Raw genomic sequence first — 27,484 nt, forward strand, 5'->3', positions numbered from 1 at the left:
CATTTTTCTTCATGGTAGTGTTCTTTTGCCTTATTTAAGAAATCTTTCCCTACCTCAAGGTCATGAAAACAGTCTCCTATATCGTCTTTTTTTTTTTTTTTTTTTGGCTGCGTTGGGTCTTTGTTGCTGCACGCAGACTTTCTCTACTTGTGGCGAGCGGGGGCTACTCTTCGTTGCGGTGTGCAGGCTTCTCATTGTGGTGGCTTCTCGTTGTGAAGCACAGGCTCTAGGCACACGGGCTCAGTAGTTGTGCCACGTGGGCTCAATAGTTGTGGCTCGCGGCTCTAGAGCCCTAGACTCAGTAGTTGCGGCACAGGGGCTTAGTTGCTCTGCGGCATGTGGGATCTTCCCGGACCAGGGATCAAACCCGCGTCCCCTGCATTAGCAGGCGGATTCTTAACCACTGCACCACCAGGGGAGCCCTCCTGTATTGTCTTATAAAGTCGTTATTGTTTTACCTTTCACGTTTAGTCTAGAATTCCCCTGGAATTGAGTTTTGATGCATTTTTCCCATATGGATACCTAATTGTCCCAGCACTACTTAGGAGAAAGCCCATCCTTTCCCCACTGCTCTGAGGTACTTCTTCATAAGTCAAGTGCCTGCATATGTGGGGTCACTTTCTGGCCTCTCTCTTCTCTTCCATTGGTCTCTGTCTACTGACAGGCAATGCCATTCTGTCTTAATTACTATGGCTTCATAGTAAGTCCTGATCTGGCAGAGCAAGCTGTGCCACCTGGTTCTTCTTCTCAAGAGCATCTTAGCTACTTTTGCCCTTTGTATTTCCATACAAATTGTAAAGTAAGCTTGTCAAATTCCATTCCCTGCAACCACCCCACAAAAACAAACAAATGTATTGGGATTGCATTGAATTTATAGATCAATTTGGGGACAAGTGACATCTTTACACTAGTGAGTTCAGGAACACGCTCTCTTCCTGCATTTATTTAGGTCTTATTAAATTTCTCGGTAATGCCTTACAGATTTCTGTTTTATAGATTTCTGATGTGTTTTGCACATCTTTTATTACATGAATTCTTAGATTTTTGATGTTTTACTCTTTACATTTAATTTTTAATTGTCACTGGTATATAGAATTATGGTTAATTTAAAAATATTGACCTTATAGACAAAAACCTTGCTAAATGATAGTTTATCAATAAATTATTTCAAAGAAACATCATGCTAGATGATAAAAATGACAGTAGAAAGGAATCATTGTGGAGAGTTAAAAATGAATACTTGTTTGCACTTTATATGCTTTATTCCTTTCATAAATAGTATGATGTTTACTTAATGGTTTCTCCCTATGTGAAAACTAGCCTTTATTTCTTGGGACTCCAGGAAGTGCTGCAAGTTGCACACACCACATCCACATTCACCCCCAAGAACTATGAGGAACATATATTTGGATGAGTTTGTAACTCTTGACCTCACAACATAAACAAGTTCTTTCTGGCATTGGCACGTGCTTGGTGGGGGTGGGATGGTCCTCACCCTGTGCTCCAGAGACCTGGGCTGTCCCCAGGCTGGGAACAGGGGAGGCAAGGCCACCCACACCTTGCAGGTAGGACCCCAGTTCCTTCAAGGAGGAAACGGATCTTGAGTTAAGTTTAAGGGTCATCAAGTAAGTGTGCCAGCCTGAAAGGTGGAGATCAATGCCTGTGTGGAAAATGCAGCAGTTTGAGGAGAAACAGTTAATAAAACCGAAAAGGACTTATCCTTGTCTGGAAAAGCAGAAGGTGTAGCCAGTATTCAGACGAGCTCACAGAGGACAGAATGTGACGTGCAGGCCCCTCTACCCCATCCCGCTAGGGGCCAGGCCATCAGGCCGGTAGAGGATGGTGGTGGCAGATCTGAAAGACGTGGCTGTCACCATGTCACCACAACACCACGTGGTCACCTCCATGGCCTTTCTGATGGCTCACCTCCAGGCTCTGTGGGGTGGATGGAGCTGGGGGCTGGGGGGTGGACAGGGGTCCGGATGGCTCCCGTCACTGCCAACCTTCTCTCCTCTGGTCGGGTGAGGAGGATGTCTTTTGGCTGCTTCTGTGGCCCCTAATAAGGGCAGCAGTCGTGAGAATACAGCCTGCACAGGGTACTAACACCGCGTCACACCTTGGGATGCTATGTGTGAAGGCACGTGCCAAATGTCACCTGAGTCACTGAGCAGCTCAGCTGCTAACTTAGTTCTTCCAGGAGAACACGGCATCCCCGGGGTGTTTCAGCTCTTCTTTTCAGATTACCAACAGTTCGCTTTTGATGGGTAATCCCATGAGATATCCAAAGTGTACATTTAATATTTCAATGACAGATGAAGGAAACAAACAAACAAACAGGTGGCACTTTCCCAGTGCACATCTGTTCCTAATATTTTTTTCTGACGGTCCCTGATGGTGGCAATGGAACTGTCTACTGGAGCACTGGCGGTGGACGGGGGTGGGATTCACAGAGAGCATGGAAAGTACAGGGGTCGCTGGCTGAGCTACAGCCCTCGTGCATGAACCTGAGGGCGACCACACAGGTGCGCGTCCTCACTCACATAGCCTCAGAGGTAAGTGACCTTGGTTGGGAGGTTGGATTGTGTTGTAACTCCCTGGAAAGCAGTTTTGAATGTCCTAGGAACTGTTTTTTAGAGCTTTAAGCCTGGGACCTGACTTCTCCAGGCAGTAAAGAGACATTTCTTGCAAGGTACATTGGCATTAATCTAATAATTCTGTCCTAGGGTGTGTGCGTCTGTTTGGGGGTTGTGGTTCAAAACACACGAGAGTGTTTTGGTTTTGCTTTTTTTTTTTTTTTTTTTTTTTTAGTATTATTAACCTGTTTGTTTTGAGATAATTGTAGATTCACATGCAGTTAAGTAAGAAATAAAATGGAGGGATCCCAAGTACCCTTTATCCAGTCTCCCCAATGGCAATATATTGGAAAACCACCATACAATACCACAACCAGGATATTAACATTGATAAGGTCGGGACTTCCCTGGTGGTGCAGTGGTTAAGAATCCGCCTGCCAATGCAAGGGACACGGGTTCGACCCCTGGTCCGGGAAGATCCCACATGCCGTGGAGCAGCTAAGCCCGTGTGCCACAAATACCGAGCCTGCGCTCTAGAGCCCGTGAGCCACAACTACTGAGCCCACGTGCTGCAACTACTGAAGCCCGCGCGCCTAGAGCCCATGCTCTGCAACGAGAAGCCACCGCAATGAGAAGCCCACGCACCGCAACGAAGAGTAGCCCCTGCTTGCCGCAACTAGAGAAAGCCCACGCACAGCAACGAAGACCCAATGCAGCCCCAAATCAATCAATCAATAAATAAAAATTGAAAAAGAAAACCCAACAACATTGATAAGGTCAAGATACAGAACTTTTCTACCACCAGGAGGGCCCTTCATGGCATCTTTTCATAGCCCACCGTCTTCCCTCCCATCCACCCCCTTTCAGCCTCTGGCAACCACTAATCTGTTCTTCACTTCTATTACTTTGTCATTTCAGGGGTGGTATATAAATGCAATCATACAATATGTAACCTTTAGGAATTGGCTGCTTCTCGCTCTGCACAATCCTTGAGATTCATCCAAGTGGTTGCGTATTTCAATAGTTTGCTCCTTTTTACTACTGAGGAGTATTCCATGGTGTGGACCAACCACCGTTGGTTTAACCATTCACCCACTGAAGGACATTTGGGTTGTTTCCAGTTTGGGGTTATACAAATAAAGCTGCTATAAATATTCATGTACAGATTTATGTGTAAACACGAGTCGTCACTTCTCTGGGAGAGATGCCCAGGAGTACGATTGCTGGGTCATGTGGCAGCTATATGTTTGGTGTTTTGAGAAACTCCCAAACTGTTTTCCCTAAAATCTGTGCCATTGGACGTTCCCACCAGCAAAGCAAGAGTGATCTAGTTTCTCCACATTCTCCTTAGCTTTGTTGCTGTCACTGTTTTTTATTTGAGCCATTCTTATAGGTGTGTGTTGTTATCTTATTGCGGTTTGAATTTGCGTTTCTCTAATGATCGGTGATGTTGAACATCTTTTCATGTGCCTGTTTGCCATCGGCCTCTTCTCTATAGTGAAACGTCTCTCCGTGTCTATTGCCCATGTTCTGAACAGATTTTTTGCTCTTTTACGGTTGAATTTTGAGAGTTCTTTTTATATTCTAGATATTAGTCCTTTGTCAGATATGCGGTATGCAAATATTTTCTCCTACTCTATAGCTTGTCTTTTTATGCGTTTAACGGAGGCTTTCACAGAGCAAAAGCTTTAATTTTGATGAAGTCCAGGGTATCCATTTTTATTTTTATGGATTGTCCCTTAGAACTGTTTGCCTAGTAGCCCTAGAACCCAGAGATTTTCTCCTATTATTATTATTTTGTGTTATGCGGGCCTCTCCCGTTGCGGAGCACAGGCTCCGGACGCGCGCAGGCTCAGCGGCCATGGCTCACGGGCCCAGCCGCTACCGCGGCATGTGGGATCTTCGCGGACCGGGGCACGAGCCCGTGTCCCCTGCATCGGCAGGCGGACTCTCAACCACTGAGCCACCAGGGAAGCCCATCTCCTATTACTTTTAAAGTTTTATAGCTTTATGTTTACATTTAAATCCTTCATACATTTTGAGTTAATTTTTCAGTGTCAGTGGCATATTGGCTATTCTTTCCTTATTATACGGAGGAAGGAACACACCCTAGAGTAAACTATGTCTCCTGGACATAGACGCCCCCTCCCCTGCACTTCCCTGTCCAGTGGATGACAGCTTCTGTGCACAGTGGTGTCAACACCTCCAGGGTGGTGCAAGGAGGTGGCCCTGGTTGCTTGCATCTTCAGGATTCTCCACTTAGCTTCTGTTGGGTGCACAAATGACAAAGCTGTTTATGTATTCAAACTAAGTGGTTTGCATTTAATGTTGGGTTCAGTGTGAAGAAATTGCTTAGGAGTGTCGTTTGTTCCCGATATGAGAGAACGTATCAGGAACATATGGGCTTTTGTCAACTCACAACCATGCTCCTGAGTTTTTAATTCAGGAAAACAGCCAATATTTTTATTCAGAGAATCTTAGAGCTGGAAGGCATCATAGAAGAGCTCTACCGCAGTGTTTCCCAAAGTGTGCTCCACGGAACCTGGAACCTGGAGATACCTGTGATAAAAGGGTTCTGTGGTCAAGTGGGCTGGGACACAACCAGTCTGTTCCCCTCCTTCCTCTTTGTAGAATCACAACTCTTTTTTTTTTTTTTTTTTAATTTTTTGGCTGCCCACGCAGGTATGGAACCTGTGCCCCCCTGCAGTGGAAGCACGGAGTCCTAACCACGGGACCACCAGGGAAGTCACTAGCATCATAACTGTTAATACTGTGTTAAAGGCTCTGAGAAGGTCTGCAGCCAAAAACTGTTCACTGTCGTTTAACTCAATGCTTCCCAGCTTATTTGACCTCCTAACCCCTCGTTTATCACATGCAGAACATGTTTTTGGAAACTGTTTTATTTCAGTGCCAACATTTTAGTCTTGAAGAGACAAAGGGCCCCCAGTGTTGAGCGCTTTGTGGGCCCGATGACCACAGCAGCGAGCTGTGTGTTTTCCCGAGTGTCCTTTGCCTTTCCTGCAGGGTTACTGCTCTGGATCCAGTGCGCCCGACATGCAAACCTGTGGGGTCCCTGGCTGTGCTTACAGCCCTGAGGGCTTAGCAGAGCAGAGGGACCTGTATGGGATCCAAATACAGAGCAATGAATTGTATCCGAGAGAAAGACTGGGCCCCAGAAGACCCAGGAGTCCTTCCCATGTGGTCAACACCCAAGTGTTGGATGAAGGCCTGGAGAAGCAGAGCAGTGAAGGGCTGGAGAAGGTTCTAGAGGCATTTCCCAGAGAACTGAGGGGACTGGATTAAGTGGGTTAAGTGAACTCACTCCTTGGGGAAGAGGCACAGGGCAGAGGGGCCTGGGCTTTTCTTCGGTGGATGGTGAATGTGGGCAGTGCTTGGGACACCGGTGAAAGAGCGGGTTGGGAGGAGGGGAGAGGAGACGTACGTGGCTTGACGTGGAGGGCCTGGAGCTCGTGGGGGACAAGGCGGGGCGCGCAGAAAGGGGGCGGGATTCCTCGACACTAGCGGTGGAGGGTGATGCCTGGGAGACGCGGGCGAAGGAGGATCCCTGGTGAGGGAGGGCGGGGAGGCGGGGCTTAGGCTAGAGCTGTCTCTGCAGAGAAGCAACGCAAGGAAGCGCTGGGTAGACAGTATCTGGCCAGACTTGCAAAGGAGCCCTTGCAACAAAGTTACCCAACGCGAGCATCAAAGAAGCAGAAGGCGAGCTGAAGGGAGGCGGCAATGAGAGCGCCTTCAGGGCGCTTTCTGAGGCTCGAGATTACAGGAGCACGCAGCAGAGCCGTGAGGCCTCCGAGTGATTCAGTGATTTGGGGCGGAAAATAGTGCGGTGGCTGTGTGAGGGAGGGGCCAGGCGGACGCAGAGCAGCCCTCGGGCGTGGAGGGTCCTAAACAGATTATGAGTTTAAAATGTCTTTATGGTGAAATGTAGCAAAGGTACAGAAAAGTATATTTTTTAAAAATGTGCAGCTTAAGAGACTTGCAGAAAGAACAGCTCTGTCATGGGAAGGAGGCTCGTGCCCCCAAAGCCCCAGGCCTCTCCGTGGTCACACAGCACCCCTATACCCAGCAGTACCCACCCACCATTCTGACTGTTAGGTAGCCACCTTTTTTCCTCTTCAGCTTTTTATTACTAAATGATGTCTCCCTAAAAAATGTAGTTCAATTTTGCCTGTTTTAGAAATTTTATACATGGACTCATGCAGTATGGCTTCTGGCTTCTTTCACTCAACCTTGTAGAGATTCATCCACGTTGTTGTACTTTGATGAAGGGTGTTCCTTTTCATCGCTAGATTCCACTTTATGAGTATATGTGGCTCTCACCACCTGTTCTAAGACTGATGGACATCTGGGTGGTACCCAGTCCCACCCTGGAGTGCCTTGTTCCCCGGACTTCCTGGGTTCCTAAACACACATTACGGCTGAGTAGCTGCCTAGGATCAAGTGCGGATTTGTGTTCCCACAGCATGAGTGTAAGGTGGAGAGGTGGTCCAGGCCTCGGTGAGGGTGGAGGTGGGGGGCAGAGGATTGGAGAGGGATGGATGGGCGTCTCTGAGGCTGATGCCGTGAGACCAACTCCTGTTCATATCAGTGACTTGGTGAAGATCGAAGTCCTTTTAAGCTTCTCTCTGGAGGACAGGCTGGTTCTCCTGCATTTATTTAAGAATGTCCTTGAGGACTGCAGAGACTAGAAATAAACCTATTGGATGCTTGCAAGCAAGACTCCCGTTCATCCTCCTACCATCCTGGACCGGAGGAACACAGAGTTACTGGCACCCAGTGTGCAGACAATACCTGCTTACAGGATGAAGGAATGAGCAGGCAAATATGTTTAAAAGACAATGAGCGATTTTGGATTGTATTTCACCTTCTGGTTGCTAATCGCCCACCAATTAGGGGAGAAAGGAGTTGGCCTCTGGCTCGCCTCCCTGGAAAAGGCTCCAGAAAACAGCTGGATCCCAGGGGACTTGATCCATGGAGGAGGATTTGGGCTGGAGGGAGACGTTTCCGCACAAGTGGGGCAAATACCGAGAGTCACGGAGGAGCATGAGGGGATTGGATAAGGGCCCAACGTCAAGAAACTGGGGAGGCCCCGAGGACTGGAATGGGGCGTGTTATTTTGATCTGATCACTGACAGCAGCTAAAATTGACCAAAAACTAAAGTTCTTTAGATGGATTATCTGGGTTCTCGGCCGGGAGGTGGCGGTGTGGTAGTGAGCGAGGACCGGGCCGCGTTCAAGTTCAAGCTCCGGGTCGGGAGGAACGTTCGCGACATTCCTGTTTCGTTAATAACTTAAAAAAGCCTGGCGGAGATGCCGGGGCGCCAGGACGCGACACCACCACGTCAACACGGTGCCCAAGTTCACCCGGTCCGGCGGGGGCTAAGGGTGGGGAAGGGTCCGGCCCTCGAGCAGCCAGAACGGGCTCCCCGCGCGCCGGAGGCGGCGGGGAAACAAGGGGTGTGTTTTCTTTTCTTTCTTCCCGGCCTCCGGTGGCAGCGCCGCGCGGCCCGCTCCGCCCAGTCGGAGGAGACGTAGCTCTTCTGAGTGGCTGCGAGGGCCGCCCCCAAGGCCCCCCCGGCCCCGCGCCCGCACCCGCGCCCCGATCCCCTGCCCGTCCCCCACCCACCCCGCCGCCGCCGCCGCCGCCGCCGCGCGGACCCGCCCCGCCTCCCCTCCCCCGGCCCCTCCCTCCTCCCCCGCCCTCCTCCCGGCCGCCCTCCCCTCCCCCGCCCGCTCTCCCTCGCCCCTCCCCCGCCCGCCCGCCCGCCCGCCGCCTCCGCCCGCCGCCCCGGCCGCGTCGGGTAAACCTGTTTGGCGGCCGCGCCGGGGCGGATCGTGCGGCCGGCGGCTCCCTCGCGGCTCGCGGCGTCGGGGCCCGTGGCGCGCGCGCGGCCGCCCCTCGGCCCCGGAGCCCCTCGGCGGCACCACCATGTACTCGGGAGCCGGCCCCGGTGAGTCCTCGCGCTCGGGGCGCCGGCCCGGCCGCTCGCGCGCTCCTCCCCGCGGCGCCGGCGGCGGTTGGCGGGCTGGGCGCGAGCGCGGCGCGGGCAGCGGGCGGGCGCCGGGGGATCGGGGCTGGCGGGCCGGGAGGCCGGGGGTCGGGGCCGCCGGCCGTTTCCTCGGCCCCGCGGCGGACACGCAGCCCTGGCCTCCTCGGGCCCGAGTCGTCGGGGCGCTCCGCGCGGCCTGGGCCCTCCCCGCGCTGCGTTCCCGCCGCGGTCCGGCGGGCTGGGACCGGGCCGGAGCGGGAACTGGGCCGGGCGGCCCGCGTGTAGGCCCGAGGCCCGGGCGCCCGCCTGGCCCGGCCTCCTGCGCCAGGCGCCTGGGCCCTTGCGCCGCGCGGGGCTGGCGGGGCCGACGGGGCTGGCGGGGCCGGGGGCCGAGGCCCGGGCCGGGCTCTAAGCGCCAGAGGGCGTTGAGGCCCGGGCCGGGGGCGCCGAGCTCGGGGCGCGGGCGGCACGGGGAGGAGCGCGGCTGCTCGGCGCAGATCGAGCCGCGGCGAGCCTGGAGCGCTCTCAGTTTCGTTTTTCTTTTTGCCAGCACTTCTGCGGCCCCTTCTCTGAAGGAAAGTCTGGAAATGCTGAATTTTGGCCAATTCGTGCTGGTAGTTAGGGCCGTAGACTGAGAGGGATAGGAAGCGGCACCCTAAAACTGCGTGCGTCTCATTTTCATTCCAGACACACCGGCTCCTTATTCAAGTACTAATTTGCCTTTTGCAGTTTACTAGAGGAAGGTAAGGAGGTGTGCTGATTTCCTTAGCATCCCTTCTTACTAGTCAGCCTCTCTTTCTTTAGAAAAGTTCTAAAAAACTTAAAGCAGTAACACGGTTTTTTTTAACTTTTTTTTTTTTTTTGATGTAGAGTAGAAGGGCGATTAACTTGCTGGGCCAAGAAAATGGTGAAGTGTTGTGAAGCTCTCTCCGTTTCCCGCCAGGCACGTGGCTCCTAAATTTCCCGCTGGCCCTGCCACTTGGACAGGGCATTTCCCGTCCCCTTTGTCCACCAGGTTCCAGCGGGCTGCAGGCCCTGCCGGCTCGGCATACTGTTGCCTTCTCCCAGGGGCCCTAAGCCCTCCCCGGCGTCCTGCTGATGGGGCCCTGGCCCGACCTGTTCCGGGCTCTCCTGATCCATTTGGGTCCCTTGACGTTCTCCCGCACTGCCGTGTCTGTTCACAAACAGTTCTCTGCCTTGTGAATACTTTTTTTTGATGTCACTTAGTTAGAAAGGTTCTCCAAGGCTGAGCCTGACCAACTTTTAAATCCTTACGGGCCCTCAGCAGTTTGATAGAAGAATGGTTTTAGGCGTAATGGTTTTAACCGTAATCTGGAAGGTGACTCAGCTCCGGTGGGGAAGGGCCGGGGGCTCTGTAGTCAGGGTCCTGGGAGCAGACTTGGCTCCGTGAAGCCCCGGATGGGCAGTGCCCACCCGTGACATGGCAGGGTCAGCCCTCACCTCCGTGAGTGAGAATCTCCCTGCTGATCCCTGTAGAGGAGCCCAGCAAGTGTTAGCCACTACACTCTACATTTTTTTCACATTTTCAGTTTAAAAGTTGAAGGCCCAGAAAAAGCGAAGAACCTTGAGGAAGGTCAAACCTTTGTGTTGTGTCTGACGTTAACTAATCCATCGGACAGCTTGCTAAGTTGGTGGTGGTCATTTTGAAGATGGACAACAGAGGCTCAGAGAGGTTAAGAGCCTTGCGAAGGTCATATGGCCAGCGAGCATTAGGACGATCTGTCTGATCCCCGCTGACTCTCCATACATTCTCCTTAAAGAAGTGGCTCTCAGTCCTTTTGACCTTGACCCCCAATAAGAAACACCTGTTACATGTAGACTGGACCCATGTCCTCGCGTGTTCGGGTGTAATTGAAACTCGAGCTTCAGGAAGCACAGCTAACCCATGCTGTGTGCTCTGCACTGGGATATTTTCTGGTCTATTTCATTTTCAAAAAAGCTTTAGTTCTCTGGATCTCTAGGCTCATTTCAGGTCCTTAACGGCTCTTGGAAAAATCATGCTCTGATGTGGGCCTCTGCGTTGTGGCCTGGTGGGGAGAGGGCCCCTTGTTCTCGGTTCACAGATAAACCTGCCCTGAAATCGGACAGCTCTGGTTGAAAAAATAAATGGATAGTTCTTAACCAATGGCAGGATGGGAATGAAACCAAATTTCAGGCTATGCACGCGTGCTGTAATTATAAGGCTGTGGTGCTGTTTAATTTTATTCTACACACTAAGGTTTTTAATTTTTAAGAGGAATTTTTGGATTAGAGTCTCTTCAATGAAACTCTTTTTAATGTATTTCCTAATTTAGAATAATAAAAAGACATTTGATCTGGATTGTAGAAAAAATTACAAATAGTTTTGCTACTTCCATTTTAATACAATTATTAAGTGACTTACTAAGTAAATTAATATAAAAAATAGAGTCCACAGTAAGCCTGCGTTATGCCCGTTACAAATGCTATTACATATGTGAATTGGTATGTGGACTCTAAAGTTAGGTATGTTACTATTTCTTAGGTTTTTTGTTTTTTTTTTTAACTATTCCAAAGAGTTAGTGGTTTAGAATGGGTGGACTCCCCAGTGACCCTGAACCTTCACAGATGATCAATCAATTTTTTTTTTAACCACTTAAAGACCTTAAATGGAGTCTCAATGTTGCATGCTCCAAGGGGGTTGTTTCTAAATGGAGTCTCAATGTTGCATGCTCCAAGGGGGTTGTTTCTGTGGGTTTCACCTGCTCAGACTCCTGTGGGTTCCATTCCTCACAGCTTTGCTACAAAGTAACTTCAGCGACAGCTAAGGGTTACAACTCTGAGAATGACCAACTTTCACAGCGGTTTCTAGTGTCAGTTAACTCCTCCTGCACCCCGCTTCTTCTCCCTCAGTTATCTCAGTGAAGATATGACCCCTCTTCCAATAACAGTGCACTGTTGCCAAACAGCAGCCGGCCCTTTGCCCGGGTGAAGCTGCGTCAGGCCGGAGGGCGTGGCTGGGTAGTCTGCTGCCCTCTTGTTTTGTGAACACTCAGAATGTATCACTTGACTTTTAAAATAGTTTCTATTGTGAATTAATTTAAAGTACACATGAGTAGACTGAGTGGTATAATACGGCTCCCATTTCTCCATCACCAGCTTCAACAACTATCAAGATTTTCCACATTTGCTTCAAATCTGCCCCTTTCTCCTTCTTCTTTGCGGAAATACTCTTGAGTGAGTTCCAGATCTGTCGTTTCACCCTGAATACTTAAGTACCATGTCTGAAGGATGGGGACATTTACAACTCAGTGCCATTGTCACACTTAACAGTCCATAATCCATTTTTCTCATCGCAGAAGTGTGTTTACTTCCCGGTTGTTTTGGATCCTGAATTTTATTAAAAGTTCACACATGGATTTGGTTTTATGCTTTTGAGGCTCTTTAATCTCGACTCTACAGCTAGCCCCCCACCCCCACCCTGTAAGACAATGAGGTCCTTAAGATCTCTTCTTCAGGGGATGCATATCTTTCCCCCCAGTTTTCTTTAATTGTTCAGGGTCCCTGTGTTTCTTTGGGGAAGGCTGATGAGATCCAGTTGCTCGTAAGTTTAATTCAGACGCACTTATCTTCAGCGATGTTTTGGGACAGGTAGCTTTGCATCTTTAACTTTCAGTGCAGTGGAATCCACTTTTTACGTGGGGCTCTGTCAGCAGAAGGACCACGGTGTGATGTGGAAATTGTGCCTGGTGCTTGTGCCTCTCGTGCAGCTTCTATCTCATCCGACTCGGTGGACCCCTCCTTCCCCAGTGTGTGGTAGGGAGACGGCTCTCAGCGCCCTTCTGTTTGCTCCCAGTCATTTCTCTCGACTTTGTGGCCTCACCCCCAGCTTAGCTGCCTCTGTCGATGGCCCGCCGCCAGCGCCCTTGCCTCCCGGGCCGGGGTTTGGTGCTGGGGTTACAGGCCTGTCCTTTTTCACTCTAGGCAGTGAAAAGGTCATTAAGTATTTACTATTCTAATTTTTTGTCTGCATTTTTTTCCCTCAAAATTTAAAACCCTGAAATGTCCTCACTCTTTGTGACCAGGCAGCTGTGCCCTCCTAATTTATCTTTGGACAGAGCTGTACCCTTGGCGATGCTACAGTTTATCCTCTAAACTGGGAACCTGTGCAAGTGAAACAGGGCACTCTTAATAACTTCCCTGGGACGACAGGTGTGCACGGACAGTGGCAAATCAGGGTGGATGTCTCCCTAACAACATTCCTTGAATCTTAGCCTCGTAGACAGGCTCAGAAACAAAGGGCTTCAGCATTGCTCACTTGTCTGACGCCTCAGTGCTTCCCACTTACTACTAAAATCCTCATACAACCTGAAGGTCACAGACGCCGTCCCAGAGGGCTGCTGCTTTGTGCCGCAGGGGTGCGCTGCATCCCCCTCCTGTGGTTAACTGCAGGTGGGGGAGATGGCCCAGCCCTGCCTGCTGAGAACTTGAAACCCCACCTTTCTTGCCTTTCTCTCACTTTTCTCAAGGTCATGGCTCGAGCAGTGGACAGGCAGGGAGCCTGGTCATGGGCTCCAGCCCTGTCCCCGTCCTGGGCCTCAGGTTCCTTGTCTGGGCCCGGCTGCCTTAGGTTTCCACGTCTTCGTCCTGTGGTGCATTTGTTCCTCTGTGGACCTCTGATGCGACTGGAGCTGAGGAAGGAGCTAATGGGCCCTGGGAACAGAGGGTGTGAAGGCCCAGCGGCCGGTGGGCAGGTGGTAGGGGAGGTGGCACGTCCCACCAGGAAAGGCGCCATCTGCTTTGGTGGCGTGCGGAGTGTCATGTGATCGCACGGGTCCTAGGAAGGTAATTCCAGCAGCCCTGCAGGTGGAAGAGGTGGCCTTGGCAGAGCAGCATGGGGGCAGGTGTGACCGAAGAGGTGGGCAGTCAGGGCCTAAGACAGTGGACCCCGTCTGGGTGGGATGGCCGTGGGTACAGGGGTGGGTACCCTGTCAGTATAAGCAGCCAGCGGCCGGCACTCTGGCCCTGGCCTAGCTTTGCATCTCGTTGTCTGCACTTACCAGGTAGACTCCACTTAGTGGCAGCAGTAGTATCTGGACTCCAAACCACGCCTCACCAGCTCCGTGACTTTGGCGGTTGTATATCTTTTCTAAGCCTCGGCTTTTGCACTTCAAAAATGGGGGGCGGGGGAGGGGACAGCACCAACCTCAGGGTTGTTGTGAGCATGAAATGAGATGTGCTGGACCTTCGTCTCGGCCGAGGGTGGGCGCGAGTCTGCACAGTGGTCTGGTCCTGCCTCCTCGTGGGGAGAATCAGGGGCCTGCCCAGAGCAAGAGCCCACGAGGGGGGAGTGGGGAGCTGGCCGCGTCCTCGCCTTCCTGACCCCACTTGTTGAATGTTTGAACAAGGAGGTGCCATCACATCTAGCTTTGTTACCGCAGAAGGACCAGCAGGCTCCAGGGAGGGGAATCGTGTGTGGCATGTGGACACGTGGAGTTTGAGGTTCTGGAAGGCTGAGGCGTGCGCTGGAGGTGGAGGACAGGGTCTTGGGCTCAGGGGGACATGGGTTCACGGGCCTGCCCACAGCCGGTGCTCAGTGAGTGGGAGCTGGGGCCCTGGGAGAATGCAGCCTGGCACCCACCCCCGCAGCTGGTCGCAGAATCACCTGAAGCCTTTTCCGCATCTCTGCCCCTGAAGACCCAGGAAATTACATTTTGCAAATGTCCCAGGTGCTTGCTTTTTAGGAGGAGCTTGAGACCCATTGGTGTTGGGAGAGAGGGCGGAGGGAGGAAGCAGAAAGGAGCCTAGTGCAGCCCCAGGAAGCAGCTTATGCCGGAAACACACCTTGGAGGGCAGCCCCCGAGAGAGTGGGGCCACCGGTGGAGGGGGAGGGGTTCTAGGTGGGAGTGTGGGTGTTCTGAAGAGGCTCTGGCGATGCACCGTAAGAAGTTAACTTTAGTTTACCTCTGGTTCCCTTCCTGAGAGAGCTCAAAGGTCTGATGGAATGAAGACCACTCCTTTTCAGTGGCTGTAGTTACGGTTCCATGTTGCTTTGAATACAACTTGTCTACAGCTTCACTTAGAATTGGGTCGGAAGGGGACTCCTGGGGACTTAAGTGAATTCTCAGTGAAAATTGTTCTGCATCCATCTTTAAGAACCCACAGCACCAAACGAACAGAGCTGTAGCCGGGCTGACGCCAGCCAGCTCATCACCTGAGTCTGTCTCGTTGCGGCTGAAGCCCATCTTGACGCTCCCTACTGCCTCCTGGGCAGTCACTCGAGGGGCACTATTTTTGTGGTTTTCCACGTTATTTCTGGGTGTCTCAGCTCTGAGCTGTAATACTTAGAGAGTTGCACATAAAAGGTCAAAATGCCGAGGTTCGTAGGTCTGAGTCATTTGAGATGTTTCGTCAGCTTTGACTCCAAGTTAAATAATACAGCCATTGAGAGTAGATTCTTACGACGCCACATGGATGCCGGTGGAGGAGCTTGAACCCGGCGGGCCCGTTCTCGTGGCCCAGGGGTAGGTGGGTGTGCGTTGTGCCGTTCGTGTGTGAGCCTGGAGAGTGGGAGGCCCCTGCGCTGGGCACTTGCTCACCAGTTTCTCAAACCCCTGCTTTAACCGAGCTCATGCAAGACGCGACTGTGGCAGGGTGTTTGGCATGACTGGGGTGCTCCGTAGCTGGTGCTGCCTCTGAGTCTCAGAGACCGTGACCGAGGCTCCTGTCCCAGCGGCACTTGTGTTCTCAGAGTCCTTGCCGCTACTCTTGTGGAGCACGGTCCCATCCATGCGGCGGGCTGAGCAGAACGAGAGAAAACCGAGGACTTCTCCTGGCCTTAAGGGCAGCAGGAGGGGGCATCATTTGTTTTTTGTAGGAACAAAGGAACTAACAGAGAAGTACAAGTGAAAAGTGGAGAGAAGGCAAAGGAAGATGCAGAGCGATAAAAAGGATAACATTGGACAAAAACTGGGGTGTCAGAGAGTCTGGAGCTCCCGGGAGCTAGGTGTCGCCGTGACTCGCCAGCAGACCTCCTCTCACTGTGGTGCAAACCCAGACCACGGGCTCCAGGTCAGGCCGACCTCACTTGGATCCTGACTGTATGGCTGGGCATTCACTCGGCCTTTCTGAACCTCAGGCTTCTCCTTGTACAGAGAATGAACACCTGACGGCGGAGGTGCTCTGATCAGATGATAGAACGCGGGCAGATTGCTGTCGCTTCCCTCTGTGCGTGGCCCCAGGAAGTGCCTACTAGTTATCGTGTCCCTCGGTCACTTTATCCTCGCTGTTTTACTCTGCGCACAGTGGCTTCTCTCCGTCAGATGAGCGCCCCCCTCCTTGACCTCCTGGCTGACCTCTGGCTCTTCACTCTGTAAGCCATGAGGGATAGAATACATTTCACAGACCACATCCCTGATAAATACCATTTACCAGGTGCTTTGTATCCACGGCTGCCCTGTACGGCTCAGTACCAGGGAAGTGAAAGGTTGGCCTTGATGCTCGGAGCTCACGTTCCTGGCAGAGTCGTTCAGAACAGACCCAGCTGTGCTGTGCAATGGGGACCCACCTTGCGTGATCACGTGGTGGGAGTGGTGCCGGGGGAGCACCAGATTCTGTCTCCAGATGATGAGCTGGCACAGCTGGGTGAACCAGAAGACAGTTTTCTACCTGCGATTCTACAGGTGCCTGGGGACATCGCTGGGGACGTTTTGTTCCCGCTGTGTGCTGCTGTTTTAACAAGTGTGCGGTTTGTTCAGTGTGAACACACGTGCCTCACCACAAGAACATCATGTTAGACTTGGAGGGCGTCTCAGTGCCAGGACTGGTAATTGCAACTTAACCTTGAGCTGGAGGCATGGAAAGCTTTTGGGGGTGAACAGTCAGAGCACATGTGAGGGGAGATGGAGAATCGAAACAAGTCGTGTACAAGTCACATGGTTGTAAAGTGCGCCTGGGGCACCTGTGATGGAGAAGCCAGGGGAGCGGGATCGGGGCCCTGCCACGTGGTGGTCAGTGCAGGCGCATTGAGAAGGCACCTTGGAGCAACTTGGAACAGAAGAAGGGGAGGGATCCGGGAGGTCTTGCTGAGCTTGGAGCCTTTGGCGGGACTTTGAGCCCAGGAGGGGCTGGGCAGAGGAGGGCCTCAGCCGGCAGAGTTTTTACGTGATCTCTGTGGACGTGTGGAGGCAGGGAACCGGCCTGGAGGAGGTTAGCATGGAGGGCTGAGCCGGGGTCACAGCTGGAGGGCGTGGGCGGAGGGAAGAGCCTGTGTCCTGCCCCCACCGGTCCCCACAGACAGCCGTGTTTCATCGGGAGCCCCAGGCACAGCCCTGCCCCTCGCGCTTGTCTTTTTTTTATGTTTGGCCGCACTACGCAGCATGAGGAATCTTTTCCCCGACCAAGGGTCGGACCTGCGCCCCTGCCGTGGAAGCACGGAGTCTTAACTGCTGGACCGCCAGGGCAGTCCCTGCAGCTTGTCTTTTTTTTTTTTTTAATATTGACTTACTTATTTTGGCTGCGTCAGGCCTTAGTCGAGGCACATGGGACCTTCGGCACGCGGGATCTTTAGTTGTGACGTGCGAACTCTTAGTTGCGGCGTTCATGCGGGATCTAGTCCCCTGACCAGGGATCGAACCTGGGCCCCCTGCGTTGGGAGCTTGGGGTCTTACCCACTGGACCACCAGGGAAGTCCCCCCTGCTCCTTGTCTTGATGCAGACCCCAGTCATCTCATTTAATTTACAGTATGTCTGAAGATACCTCTGTGAGATAAGGATGTCTCTTTTCCTCCCCCTCCCCCCTCACATAACCCCTAGTTACCAGTGTCCTGGACCACAGAGTTAGTCCAGATCTGCTCAGTTTCTCACATGTCATGGATTGTTAACAGCTCATTGAATCGGGATCCAGGTAAGGCCCACGTTGTGATTGGCTGATGTGAGTCTTCAGTATCGTCTTAAAATAAGAGCTTTATTGAGATGTAACTCACGTACCACACAATTCACCATTTAAAGTGTAAAACTCCGCATGCTTTAGTACCTTCACAGACTTGTGCAACCATCCCCACAACCTAATTTTGGACATTTTTGTCCCCTCCCCCCAAAGAAAGGCTGTACCCCTTAGCTGTGACTCTTCATCCCTGCCCCCCCCACCAGACCTAAACAACCACTCTTTTATTTTTCTAGCATCTTTATTGGAGTATAATTGCTTTACAATGGTGTGTTAGTTTCTGCTTCATAACAAAGTGAATCAGCTATACATATACATATGTCCCCATCTCTCCTCCCTCTTGCGTCTCCCTCCCACCCTCCCTATCCCACCCCTCTAGGTGGTCACAGAGCACTGGGCTGGTCTCCCCTAAACAACCACTCTCTTAATCTCTAGGTTTCGCCATCTTCTTTCCCGCTGCTCACTGTTGGTGGGTTGGAGAAGCTGGCTTGTGTGTGCTGTCTCGTTTCCCCACCAGCTAGATTTCGCTGATTGCATCTTCTTGGTGTAATTCAGCGTGTTTGTCTGTCCTCTGTGGATTTCCTGCAAATTAGTGGTCAGACCCAAAGGCTTGATCTGATGCAGGTTCTACTTTTTTGGGCTTTGTTGCTTTTTTTTTGGTGTGAATACTAGTTGCTGTCGATTGGTAATCATTAGGTTCCACTAATTCATTAGGGTTTGTACAACGCTGATGCTCTGTATCCACAAGAAAAGCTTCCCCTGGGCAGCTGTTTGGGTCTGGATCTGTCGTGAAGGCAGAGGAATGTCGGTGAACAGCATGAAGGCAGGACAACCTGTTCAGAAGAGAGGCTGGTCCGGGTAGGCGGGCACTGAGCCTGATGTCGGGGGTTTGGAGGTGATGCGGTGGGTACCCGGAAGGTGAGATGAGGGTGGGGCTTTTTTCTCTTCTGCAGGTAACGGGGACCCTCTGAGAATTTGGCAGGTGTGTGACAGGCCGGGGTGGTCTGGCCGGTGACAGGAGTCTTCACCGATGTTTGGTGGGGATGTGGTAGGGTTCCCTGTTGGTGGCAGGTCAGTGCTGAGGGTTGGAGAGTGGAGAGAGCAGGGAGGCCTGTGTCTGGGGCGGGAGGTGAAAACCACTCCCCCCAGCTGACCTGACGGCGTCAGCGAGGCGGACCCCGGGTAGGGAAGGAGCTGCAGGGGTAAGCTTTCTTTTGTAGATATGCTAAATTTCAGGCGATCCTAAGAAATCCGGGGGGAAAAAATCCATGGCATTCACTTTGCATCTTTATAGCGCCCAGTGCATTTTGCCTGGTGGGGGCCTGTTTCCTTCATTCTGTTGTAAACCCCATTTGCTCGCCGCCCAGGACCATCTTGGTTATCTTTTGTCTTTCCAGTGTCTACCGTAGTGTTTTCTTTTTACTCGATAAATCCTTATTACGTTCAATTCTTTATTGTTTAAAAGCTAAATCAATTGAGTTGAAACTTGTGTGCACGTCTGGAAAGCCCTGCCCCCAGCCCGGCGTGGCGCCTCTTCTCGCTCGGCCCTCCCTCACCCCTGGCGCCCTGTGGTTCTCTCCAGCTCCGCCTGGAGTCCAGGGTGCTGACTGTCGGGCAGTGTGGAGGGAAGTGGACCACGAGGCCACTTGCCAACTGACCTACTTAGATAGGTAGTGGATGTCCGTGGGAAGGTAAACGCGTGACCTCTCAAAGGGCCTGCAGTGAAGTCTTCCGCAGCACCCTGCAACCTCTCCACCGCCCTCCTGTGAGTGATTGGCCCTCAGTGTTGGTAGTTTCAGCGCGGGCAACCCTGAGCCGCACTGCTGCTCTGGCCGTTAGGGGCCAATTGCCTCCCTCTTGGCTTCCTTAGATCTTGTCCAAAGCTGTGCCCTCAGGAGACAGGCCTGGAAGGAAGCACCCAGCTAGAAGCTGCCTGGGCACGTGGAGTGGGGAGCCCGAGAGAGCACCTGCGCCTGTTTGTAGGCAGTGTCTTCACCTGTAAAGTGGGGATAAGTGCCTCCCTTCCTGTGAGGATAAAGCACATTAATGCATGCAAGTGCACAGGGCAGGGCTGGGCAGGTGTGGTGCTGGGATGGGACTCGGGACCGAGCTGAGAGTTGTGGTCTCACCAGGTGCTGGGGTCCTGTGATAAAGGGCTGGCGAGTCACTTTCTCTCAATGATGGCATTCTAGGGGTGAGTTAAGGGGAAAATGCATGTCTTCGGTGAAAATTCTCTGAAAAATAAATGCTGTGGGCTTCCCTGGTGGTGCAGTGGTTAGACTCTGCCTGCCAATGCAGGGGACATGGGGTCGATCCCTGGTCTGAGAAGATCCCACATGCCGTGTGGCAGCTAAGCCCGTGCGCCACAACTACTGAGCCCTTATGCCACAACTACCGAAGCCCGCGCGCCTAGAGCCCGTGCTCCATAACGAGAGAAGCCACCGCAATGAGAAGCCCGTGCACCGCAACAAAGAGTAGACCCGGCTCACCGCAACTAGAGAAAGCCTGGGCGCAGCAACAAAGACCCAACGCAGCCAAAAATAAATACATTTAAATAAATAAATAAATAAATAAATGCTGTGACGTAAATAGAAAAGATGGTGAGAAATTTGGTTATAAAACTGTAGGAACTCTGGGTGGTAATTTTTTTTTCTTTTGTCTTTAGAAGAGAAACAAAGAACTAGGTTGACTTTTTGAGGGATTTGAATCTCATTCCACCAGGGAAACATCTCACCAGAGATGGTGGGCGTCCTGGGTGCCTGGAACATCGTGTTGAGAAAGAGGCTGAGCCCCAGTCTGGGCTTATCGGAGGAGGAGGAGGGCGCCCAGATGGGTTTATCAGCGTCTGCCACGGGGGCAGCGGGCGAGGGTGGTGCCCTTCTGTCTGGCCGGCGAGTTGCCATCCCAGCATGACGTACTTTAAGGATGAGACACACCCTACTAAGCTATCCTATGGTACCTGGTGTCGTTCCCACAAACATTTATTTGAAGAGCGGTTTATATTTTATTTTTGCATGTTTTTATCAAAATAGGTGTTTTTAAGTCCGTGTTGTAGAATGATGGTTGTTAAAGAATCTTGCAGAGTCATCTTTCAGGTAGGGCATGCTCAGGCTGCTGCTGTGAGGTGGGGTTTTATTCCCCTGGTTCAGGTCCCTGGCCTCCTTTGAGGCAAACCTACAGCGCTTTCCCCTGCTTCTGTTACTTGTGTGGTCTATTCCAAGTGTGTCTGCACGTCAACAAAGGGAGAGAAAAAAGATCGGTGTTTCAGAGAGGCGGTGTTTTCAAAACGTCACAGCCTCTTTTTTTTTTTTTAATTGAGACGAAATTCACATAACATGAACCATTTTAAAGTGAACAATTCAGTACATTCAGCATCAGGCGACCATCTCCTCTGTCTAGTGCCAAAACATCTTCATCACCCCAAAAGAAAATCCTGTACCCATTAAGGAGTCACGCCCCGCTCCCCACTCCCTTCCTCCCTGGCAGCCACCAGTCTGCATTGTGTCTGTGGACTGGCTTCATCTGGATATTTCATGTAAATAGAATCATAAAATATATGACCTTTTACGTCTGGCTTTTTTCACTGAGCATAATGTTTTCAAGATTTGTGTCCTAGTGTGTGTCAGCACTTCATTTTTCTTTATGGTTGAATAACCCATTATGTGGCTATATCGCAGTTTGTTTATCCATTCTTTCTGTTGTTGATGGGCATTTGAGTGGTATCTACCTTTTGGCTGTTGTGAATAGCGCTGCTGTGAACATTCGTATACACCATGTTCGTATATGGTGTGTGGCATAAGTCTTCATTTCTCTTGGGCGCATACCTAGGAGTGGAATTGCTGGGTTTTACTCTGTCACTTTGTGAAGAGCTGCTGAACTGTTTCCATGGTGGCTGCACCACTTTACGTTTCTACCAGCAGCGGCTTGTCTCTCCACGCCCTCACCCACACTGATTATTGTCATCACAGCCTTTTAGAAAGTGAAGTTCTTAATGTAATATATCATATCTGGCATATTCTGTTACCAAACTGGAAAAAGATATTAGATTTAAGCCTGTTTTGCCAAGATCTACCTAATAGCTATAAGGCGTATCCATTTCTTTGTGCTAGAGTTTAGAGTATGTTTGGAACCTGGACAATTAGATAAACACAGTAAAGCTAAACAGACTTTAACAGGGTGGGAAAGAATATGAGAGTCCAATACCCAGATCAGGCCTGTGTGTCTAATGTCAAAAATGCTCACTCTGGGGCTTCCCTGGTGGCGCAGTGATTGAGAGTCTGCCTGCCGATGCAGGAGACACGGGTTCGTGTCCCGGCCCGGGAAGATCCCACATGCCGCGGAGCGGCTGGGCCCGTGAGCCATGGCCGCTGAGCCTGCGCGTCCGGAGCCTGTGCTCCGCAACGGGAGAGGCCGCAGCAGTGAGAGGCCCGCGTACCGCCAAAAAAAAAAAAAAAAAAGCTCAGTCTGAGTAAATACTGAGTGCCCACTATGTGCTAGGTGTCTTGCTCAGTGCTCGGGGAACGATGATGGGTGCAAACCCAGGTCGCTCCTGCCCCCTGAGCTCACTGACCGAGTCGTGAACACAGACGTGCAATGCATGGTCACCACAAATCCATGCGAGATGGCGGGTGTTTTAGTGCAGGCGGGAGGGGGCAAATTCCAGAGCGAATGTGGAATGTGGCGGTGGGGACCCTGTCCTGTTGGGGGCCTGGGATCGGGCTGCACCTGGGATGGGGCTGCATGGGCCCGGGGGCAGAGGCCTCCCTGAGCACAGCAGTTTTAATCCAGTACCCTGGGGAGCAGGTGTGAGAGTTGCACACATGCCTCGTATGTTTCTGAGGAGCTCCTGGCTGCCGGGTGGAGAAGAGATGGGAAGTGGCTTGGAAATGTGCAGAAGTGTCACGCTGGAGAGGTCCTGCAGGCGGAGGATGGGGCAGGTGTGGTCTAGGCAGAGCAGAGGGTCTGGAAGGTGTCTGATTTATTTGGGGCTTGGATGGGTGGTGATGCAGCATACTAGTAGAAGTGGGCAGATTTAAGTTGAGTTTTGCAGACTTTGAAAAAAATTTTAAGGAACTTTTTAGTGAAGAAAATCTCAAATGCACATGAAAGCAGAGGGAGCAGTACAGGGAGCCCACGTGCGGCCGTCACTCCGCCCGGCCGTTCGGGCGCCTCGCTCACCTGTCTCTCCTGCTCCCCCACCCTCCGGTACTTGAAGTATCGTGTCATTGCACTCGTAAGGATTCATTTATTTTGAAATAATTTTAGACTTACAGGAAAGTAGCCAAAAGAGTACTACAGTAGAGTTCCCGTACCAGCTGCCCCAGTGTTACCATCTTCTGTAGCTAGAGGGCGGCTACGAAAACCAGGAGGTTGACATTGGCATAGTACGGTTACATCACCAAAGATCGCACTCGGATTTGGCTGTTAGCCTGACTAATGTCCGTTTCCCTGACACCCCCTGTCCAGTTCTGGGCCTCTGTCCAGCCTCGGGGGCCTACCTTGCACGTCCCCTCGCTTTCTCCAATCTGTGACAATTCCTCGTTCTTTCTTCGTCTTTTGTGACCTTGATGTGGAGCTCTTTCAGGTTGGTGCCTCCATCTTTTCAACACACCCCACCGTTTTCTAATTATTTCCCTTCTGGACCTACAGGATACTGCAGTCTCTTCTTGTATTTTTCCTGCCCCAATTCATTTCGTCGAGGAGCCCTGGTTCTTTTTCTTGGAGAAATGGTGTGAGAAGCTGAGACCTGCTTGCTGAGTGTGCTCCTAGCCCCCTGGGGTGCCCTCGCTTCCGGTTCTCTCAGTGTACACAAGATATACATGTATTTGTACTCACGTGCGTGTACATACACATCTGTATTTATCTCTCTGTGTATGTATTAGAAGCCATGAGTTCACACTTGCGTTTCTGATTCCAGTCCAATACCACATGGTTTATTCTTGCTTCTTTCCTTATTTGTAACTTCCTCATCAGGTAGTGAGACGTCTGGGTCTCATTATCCACAATGTATCTGCTCATTTGTCCAGACCTAGCATACACAGAAAGTAGTTTTAGAATGACTGCCCGGCCCCTGGGAGAAACAAGCCTGCTCACTGGAGAACTGATCTGTGCATGGCCCCCAGCATTTGGCCGTGGAGTACTCAGTCAGGATGTTAGCTTCCGAAGTTCCTCCCTCGCTTCTCGCCCACCCCCTTGGGTGGGGTTAGCACGCAGTCTTAGGGCGCCTGCTCTGCTCTGTCCTCCCTTCTCTAACAGTTACTGAGAGAGCTGTGCAGCATATGCTACATTGCATTAGTGGGGTTTTTTATTTTTTATTTACTTATTTTTTTTGCGGTACGCGGGCCTCTCACTGCTGTGGCCTCTCCTGTCGCGGAGCACAGGCTCCAGACGCGCAGGCTCAGCGGCCATGGCTCACGGGCCCAGCCGCTCCGTGGCGTGTGGGGTCTTCCCGGACCGGGGCACGAACCCGTGTCCCCTGCATCGGCAGGCGGACTCTCAACCACTGCGCCACCAGGGAAGCCCTATGTCGTTTCTTTTCACCAATATCTTGAGCATTTCTGAGTGCTATTTCTTTGTTGGGGGGGTATGTTTACAACAGTGTCTAAAGTAAATAATGATGGCAGCACGCTTGTGTCAGGTGGTGGTCTCCCACGGGACACAGGTAATGAGCACGGGCAGCTGTGGCCCGATTCCTGGTTAGGTGCCACCCAGCTGTGTGACAGTTCTCATGCCGGTCATACCAAACGGGCATGAGACCGAGGCGCGAGACCGAGAGGACGATGACGTGCCAGTAATTCCCTCAGAGAGTCATTGTGAAGGTTCGGTGGCTTAACAGGCTCGAGCACTCCTGTAGCTGCTGGTTTCCCTATCATCCTTACGTGTACTCAGAGCTCACACTCTTCCTTCAGAGCACTTTTTTACTGTCCCCAGTAAAGTGTTGAGGGATGGCTCGGCGTCCTGTCTCTCACTGACCCTCAGCTGCCAGAGGGCAGGACCACATCTCGTGACCGCATGCGCAACACTGTTGCTAGTGGAGATTAGCTTGTCCATTTGGTGGAGGGTGTGTCTGTGTGTCTGTGTGTGTCTGTGTCTGTGTGTAGGGTGGGGGAGGAGACAGGCTGCTTACTAAAAACACACAGGCACTTAGATGGAAACGGTTAGTGCCAAGGCATGTCTGTTCCCTAGGTGTTAATTGCACACGCCCTGTGCTAATAAGTCAACTTCATGCATAAGGTGGGCTCCGGGCGGAAGCCGTATCCCAAGGCTGAGAACAGGAAAGAATGGAGCTGCTCCACCCCCTGGGAGCTGGACAGGGGCTCTGCAGCTGCGTCCTGGGTTCACAGCATCACCTCACTCGCCACGTTACTGCTGGTGCCTGTAAAATGGGGGTGGTGATAGGACCAATTTTTATTAGAACTAATAACAATGTCAAATTATGTGTCAGAGGTATCAGGACGTTTGTCAGCATGATGTATTTTATATATAATATAGAGATATGATAAATGCTGGTTATACTTATTCATTGTAATTATCAATGTTCTGTGATTGTTAATTACATAATAGCTAATATAACTTGTTGTTACAGTGATCATATTAACGTCATTTTATTGTGAAGGTAAAAAACGAGTTAACATGGAAAGTGCCTGCTGCTGCCTAGGGTGTGCTCAGTGCGTGTTCCTTATTATTACAGCGATGATTTTAGCGGGTGGAAGAAATGTTGTGGCTTCTTTAAGGAGTGTGCCCTTCTTAGGGGAATCTGAAAATTACACTTCGAGGGACGTTTGTGCCAGCGCTGTCTGGGGCTGGTGAGGGCTGCGTGAGGCAGGTGCGGGCTTGGGGACGTCTTGGGGAGGCTCCTCTCTGGCCTGGGCCACGGGGCAGAGAAGTTGTGCAGGGCTTGGTCACAGGGGTGCCTGTGCAAGGACGTGGACCTCCCGGTGCAAACCCTCTGTAGTGCCCCCAGTACTCCACTGAGCGTGCCCTGCGTGGCAGCACGTCTGTCAGTCCACAGGATCTTCCATTATATTCCAGAAAGGTGCGTCCACTGGGGGTGAGCTTTGGTTTAGAGATTAGAGATTACAAATTGATATAGATGAGTGATGTAGCATATGTTTCTCATAAAAAAACCCTTCTTCGAATGGGAACAGCCTTTTCTTTTTCTTCTAAGTGACGGTTCTGGTCTTTGGTCCAAGTTGTTTGCTTGGACATTGTCAAAGTTATTTCTAAACAAAGCCCCAGAAGAAACAAAGCAGACCCGTTAGTGCTGTAACTCAATAGTGTGTTTTAATTTGAAACAGGCAACTGCGTGGATGGGATATGTGGTGCCCGGAAGGGGAACATCTCTGCGTGTAACAAAGCTGTGTGGAGAGCTGGAAAACCGACACTTCCAAGAAGCTCGTCCAGCTTTTTAAACTAGCAAAACCCCTCTGAGCATGTTAAAATTTCATTTAACTTGTGTTTATCTCCCCAAACCATGCCACAGTCCACAGAAACTACTATTTCTGACCTGATGTGTGGCGCCCTTTTATTCTGTCCCTAAAGTATCAGCTGTTGGTCCACTAGTGGAGAGGCCCCCTCTTCATTTTGGCTCTGCCACCGCTCAGACGGCTGTTTCAGCGTGGTGAAAGCTGGGCCGTGCGCTCGGCAGACTCCCTGGGGCCAGGGCAGCAGCGAAGGGCCACCTGTGGGCCCTGGAGCCTAGGAGCAGGTGTAGGCAGCTGGTGGCGGCTGACCCCTGGCTGGCTGCTCCTGGGCCAGTAGGACCTGAGTCCTGCGTGGTGCCCTGTCTCCATCCACTTTATTACATTTTTGCTTATTTTGTTTTATTTTTAAACGTTTATTTATTTATTTTGGCTGCGCTGGGTCTTTGTTGCGGCACACGGGACCTTTGTTGTGGCACGCGGACTTCTTAGTTGTGGCATGCTGCGTGATCTAACCTGGGTTGTTCCCTGACCCGGGATCGAACGCGGGCCCCCTGCATTGAGAACGCGGAGTCCTACCCACTGGACCGCCAGGGAAGTCCCATTTTTTGCTTACTTTAAAAGTGGTTTGTTTTAAATGTTTGCATTTAGTCAATCAATACCTGTGTCCTTACAGCTAAAAGTGCTATTTACAGCATGATTACAGGACTTAGGAAGCAGTTAATTGTGGACTGTGCTGAAAGCAATGAATGAGTGAATGGCAGTGACCTGCAGGGAGTGGCCACAGGTCCGTGTGTGAGGAGGGCATTAATGAGAATCACACACGTGAAGTTTGAGACTTGGGAAGTGGCTTCAGCTGGCAGGTGTATGAAGACTGCAGGGTGCAGGAGGTCAGTTCAGTGATGGCAGTAGCAGCTCAGTGGGCGTCCTGCTGGCTGCGTGCCACTCGGAGGGTGCTTTTCTTTTTTTTTTTAACATCTTTATTGGAGTATAATTGCTTTACAATGTTGTGTTAGTTTCTGCTGTATAACAAAGTGAATCCGTTACACATATACATGCATCCCCATATCTCCTCCCTCTTGCGTCTCCCTCCCTCCCTCCCTATCCCACCCCTCTAGGTGGTCACAAAGCACCGAGCTGGTCTCCCTCCCCGTGCTATGCGGCTGCTTCCCACTAGCTATCTGTTTTACATTTGGTAGTGTGTATATGTCCATGCCACTCTCTCACTTCGTCCCAGCTTACCCTTCCCCCTCCCCGTGTCCTCAAGTCCATTCTCTACGTCTGCGTCTTTGTTCCGGTCCTGCAATGGTTCTTCATAACCATTTTTTTTTTTTTTAGATTCCATCTATACGTGTTAGCATACGGTATTTGTTTTTCTATTTCTGACTTACTTCACTCTGTATGACAGACTCTAGGTCCATCCACCTCACTACAGATAACTCAATTTCGTTTCTTTTTATGGCTGAGTAATATCCCATTGTATATATGTGCCACATCTTCTTCATCCGTTCATCCGATGATGGACACTTAGGTTGCTTCCATGTCCTGGCTATTGTAAAT

At 51.4% G+C, this 27,484-nt stretch overlaps 1 protein-coding gene across 1 annotated transcript in view; it reads left to right on the forward strand.

Moving 5' to 3' along the window:
• The first annotated feature begins 8,421 nt into the window (after positions 1 to 8,421).
• Positions 8,422 to 27,484, forward strand: part of AGO2 (argonaute RISC catalytic component 2) — a 94,563-nt gene continuing 75,500 nt past the window's right edge. Inside the window, exon 1 of the mRNA XM_022555520.3 lies at positions 8,422 to 8,542. Coding sequence (XP_022411228.1) covers positions 8,521 to 8,542 — 22 coding nt within the window. The 5' untranslated portion in view covers positions 8,422 to 8,520. The remainder of the gene's footprint in view (positions 8,543 to 27,484) is intronic.

Source organism: Delphinapterus leucas, chromosome 17 (genome assembly GCF_059928025.1).
Source record: "Delphinapterus leucas isolate spDelLeu-1000000601 "Yukka" chromosome 17, BTC_Dleu_Yukka2, whole genome shotgun sequence".
NCBI lineage: Eukaryota > Metazoa > Chordata > Mammalia > Artiodactyla > Monodontidae > Delphinapterus > Delphinapterus leucas.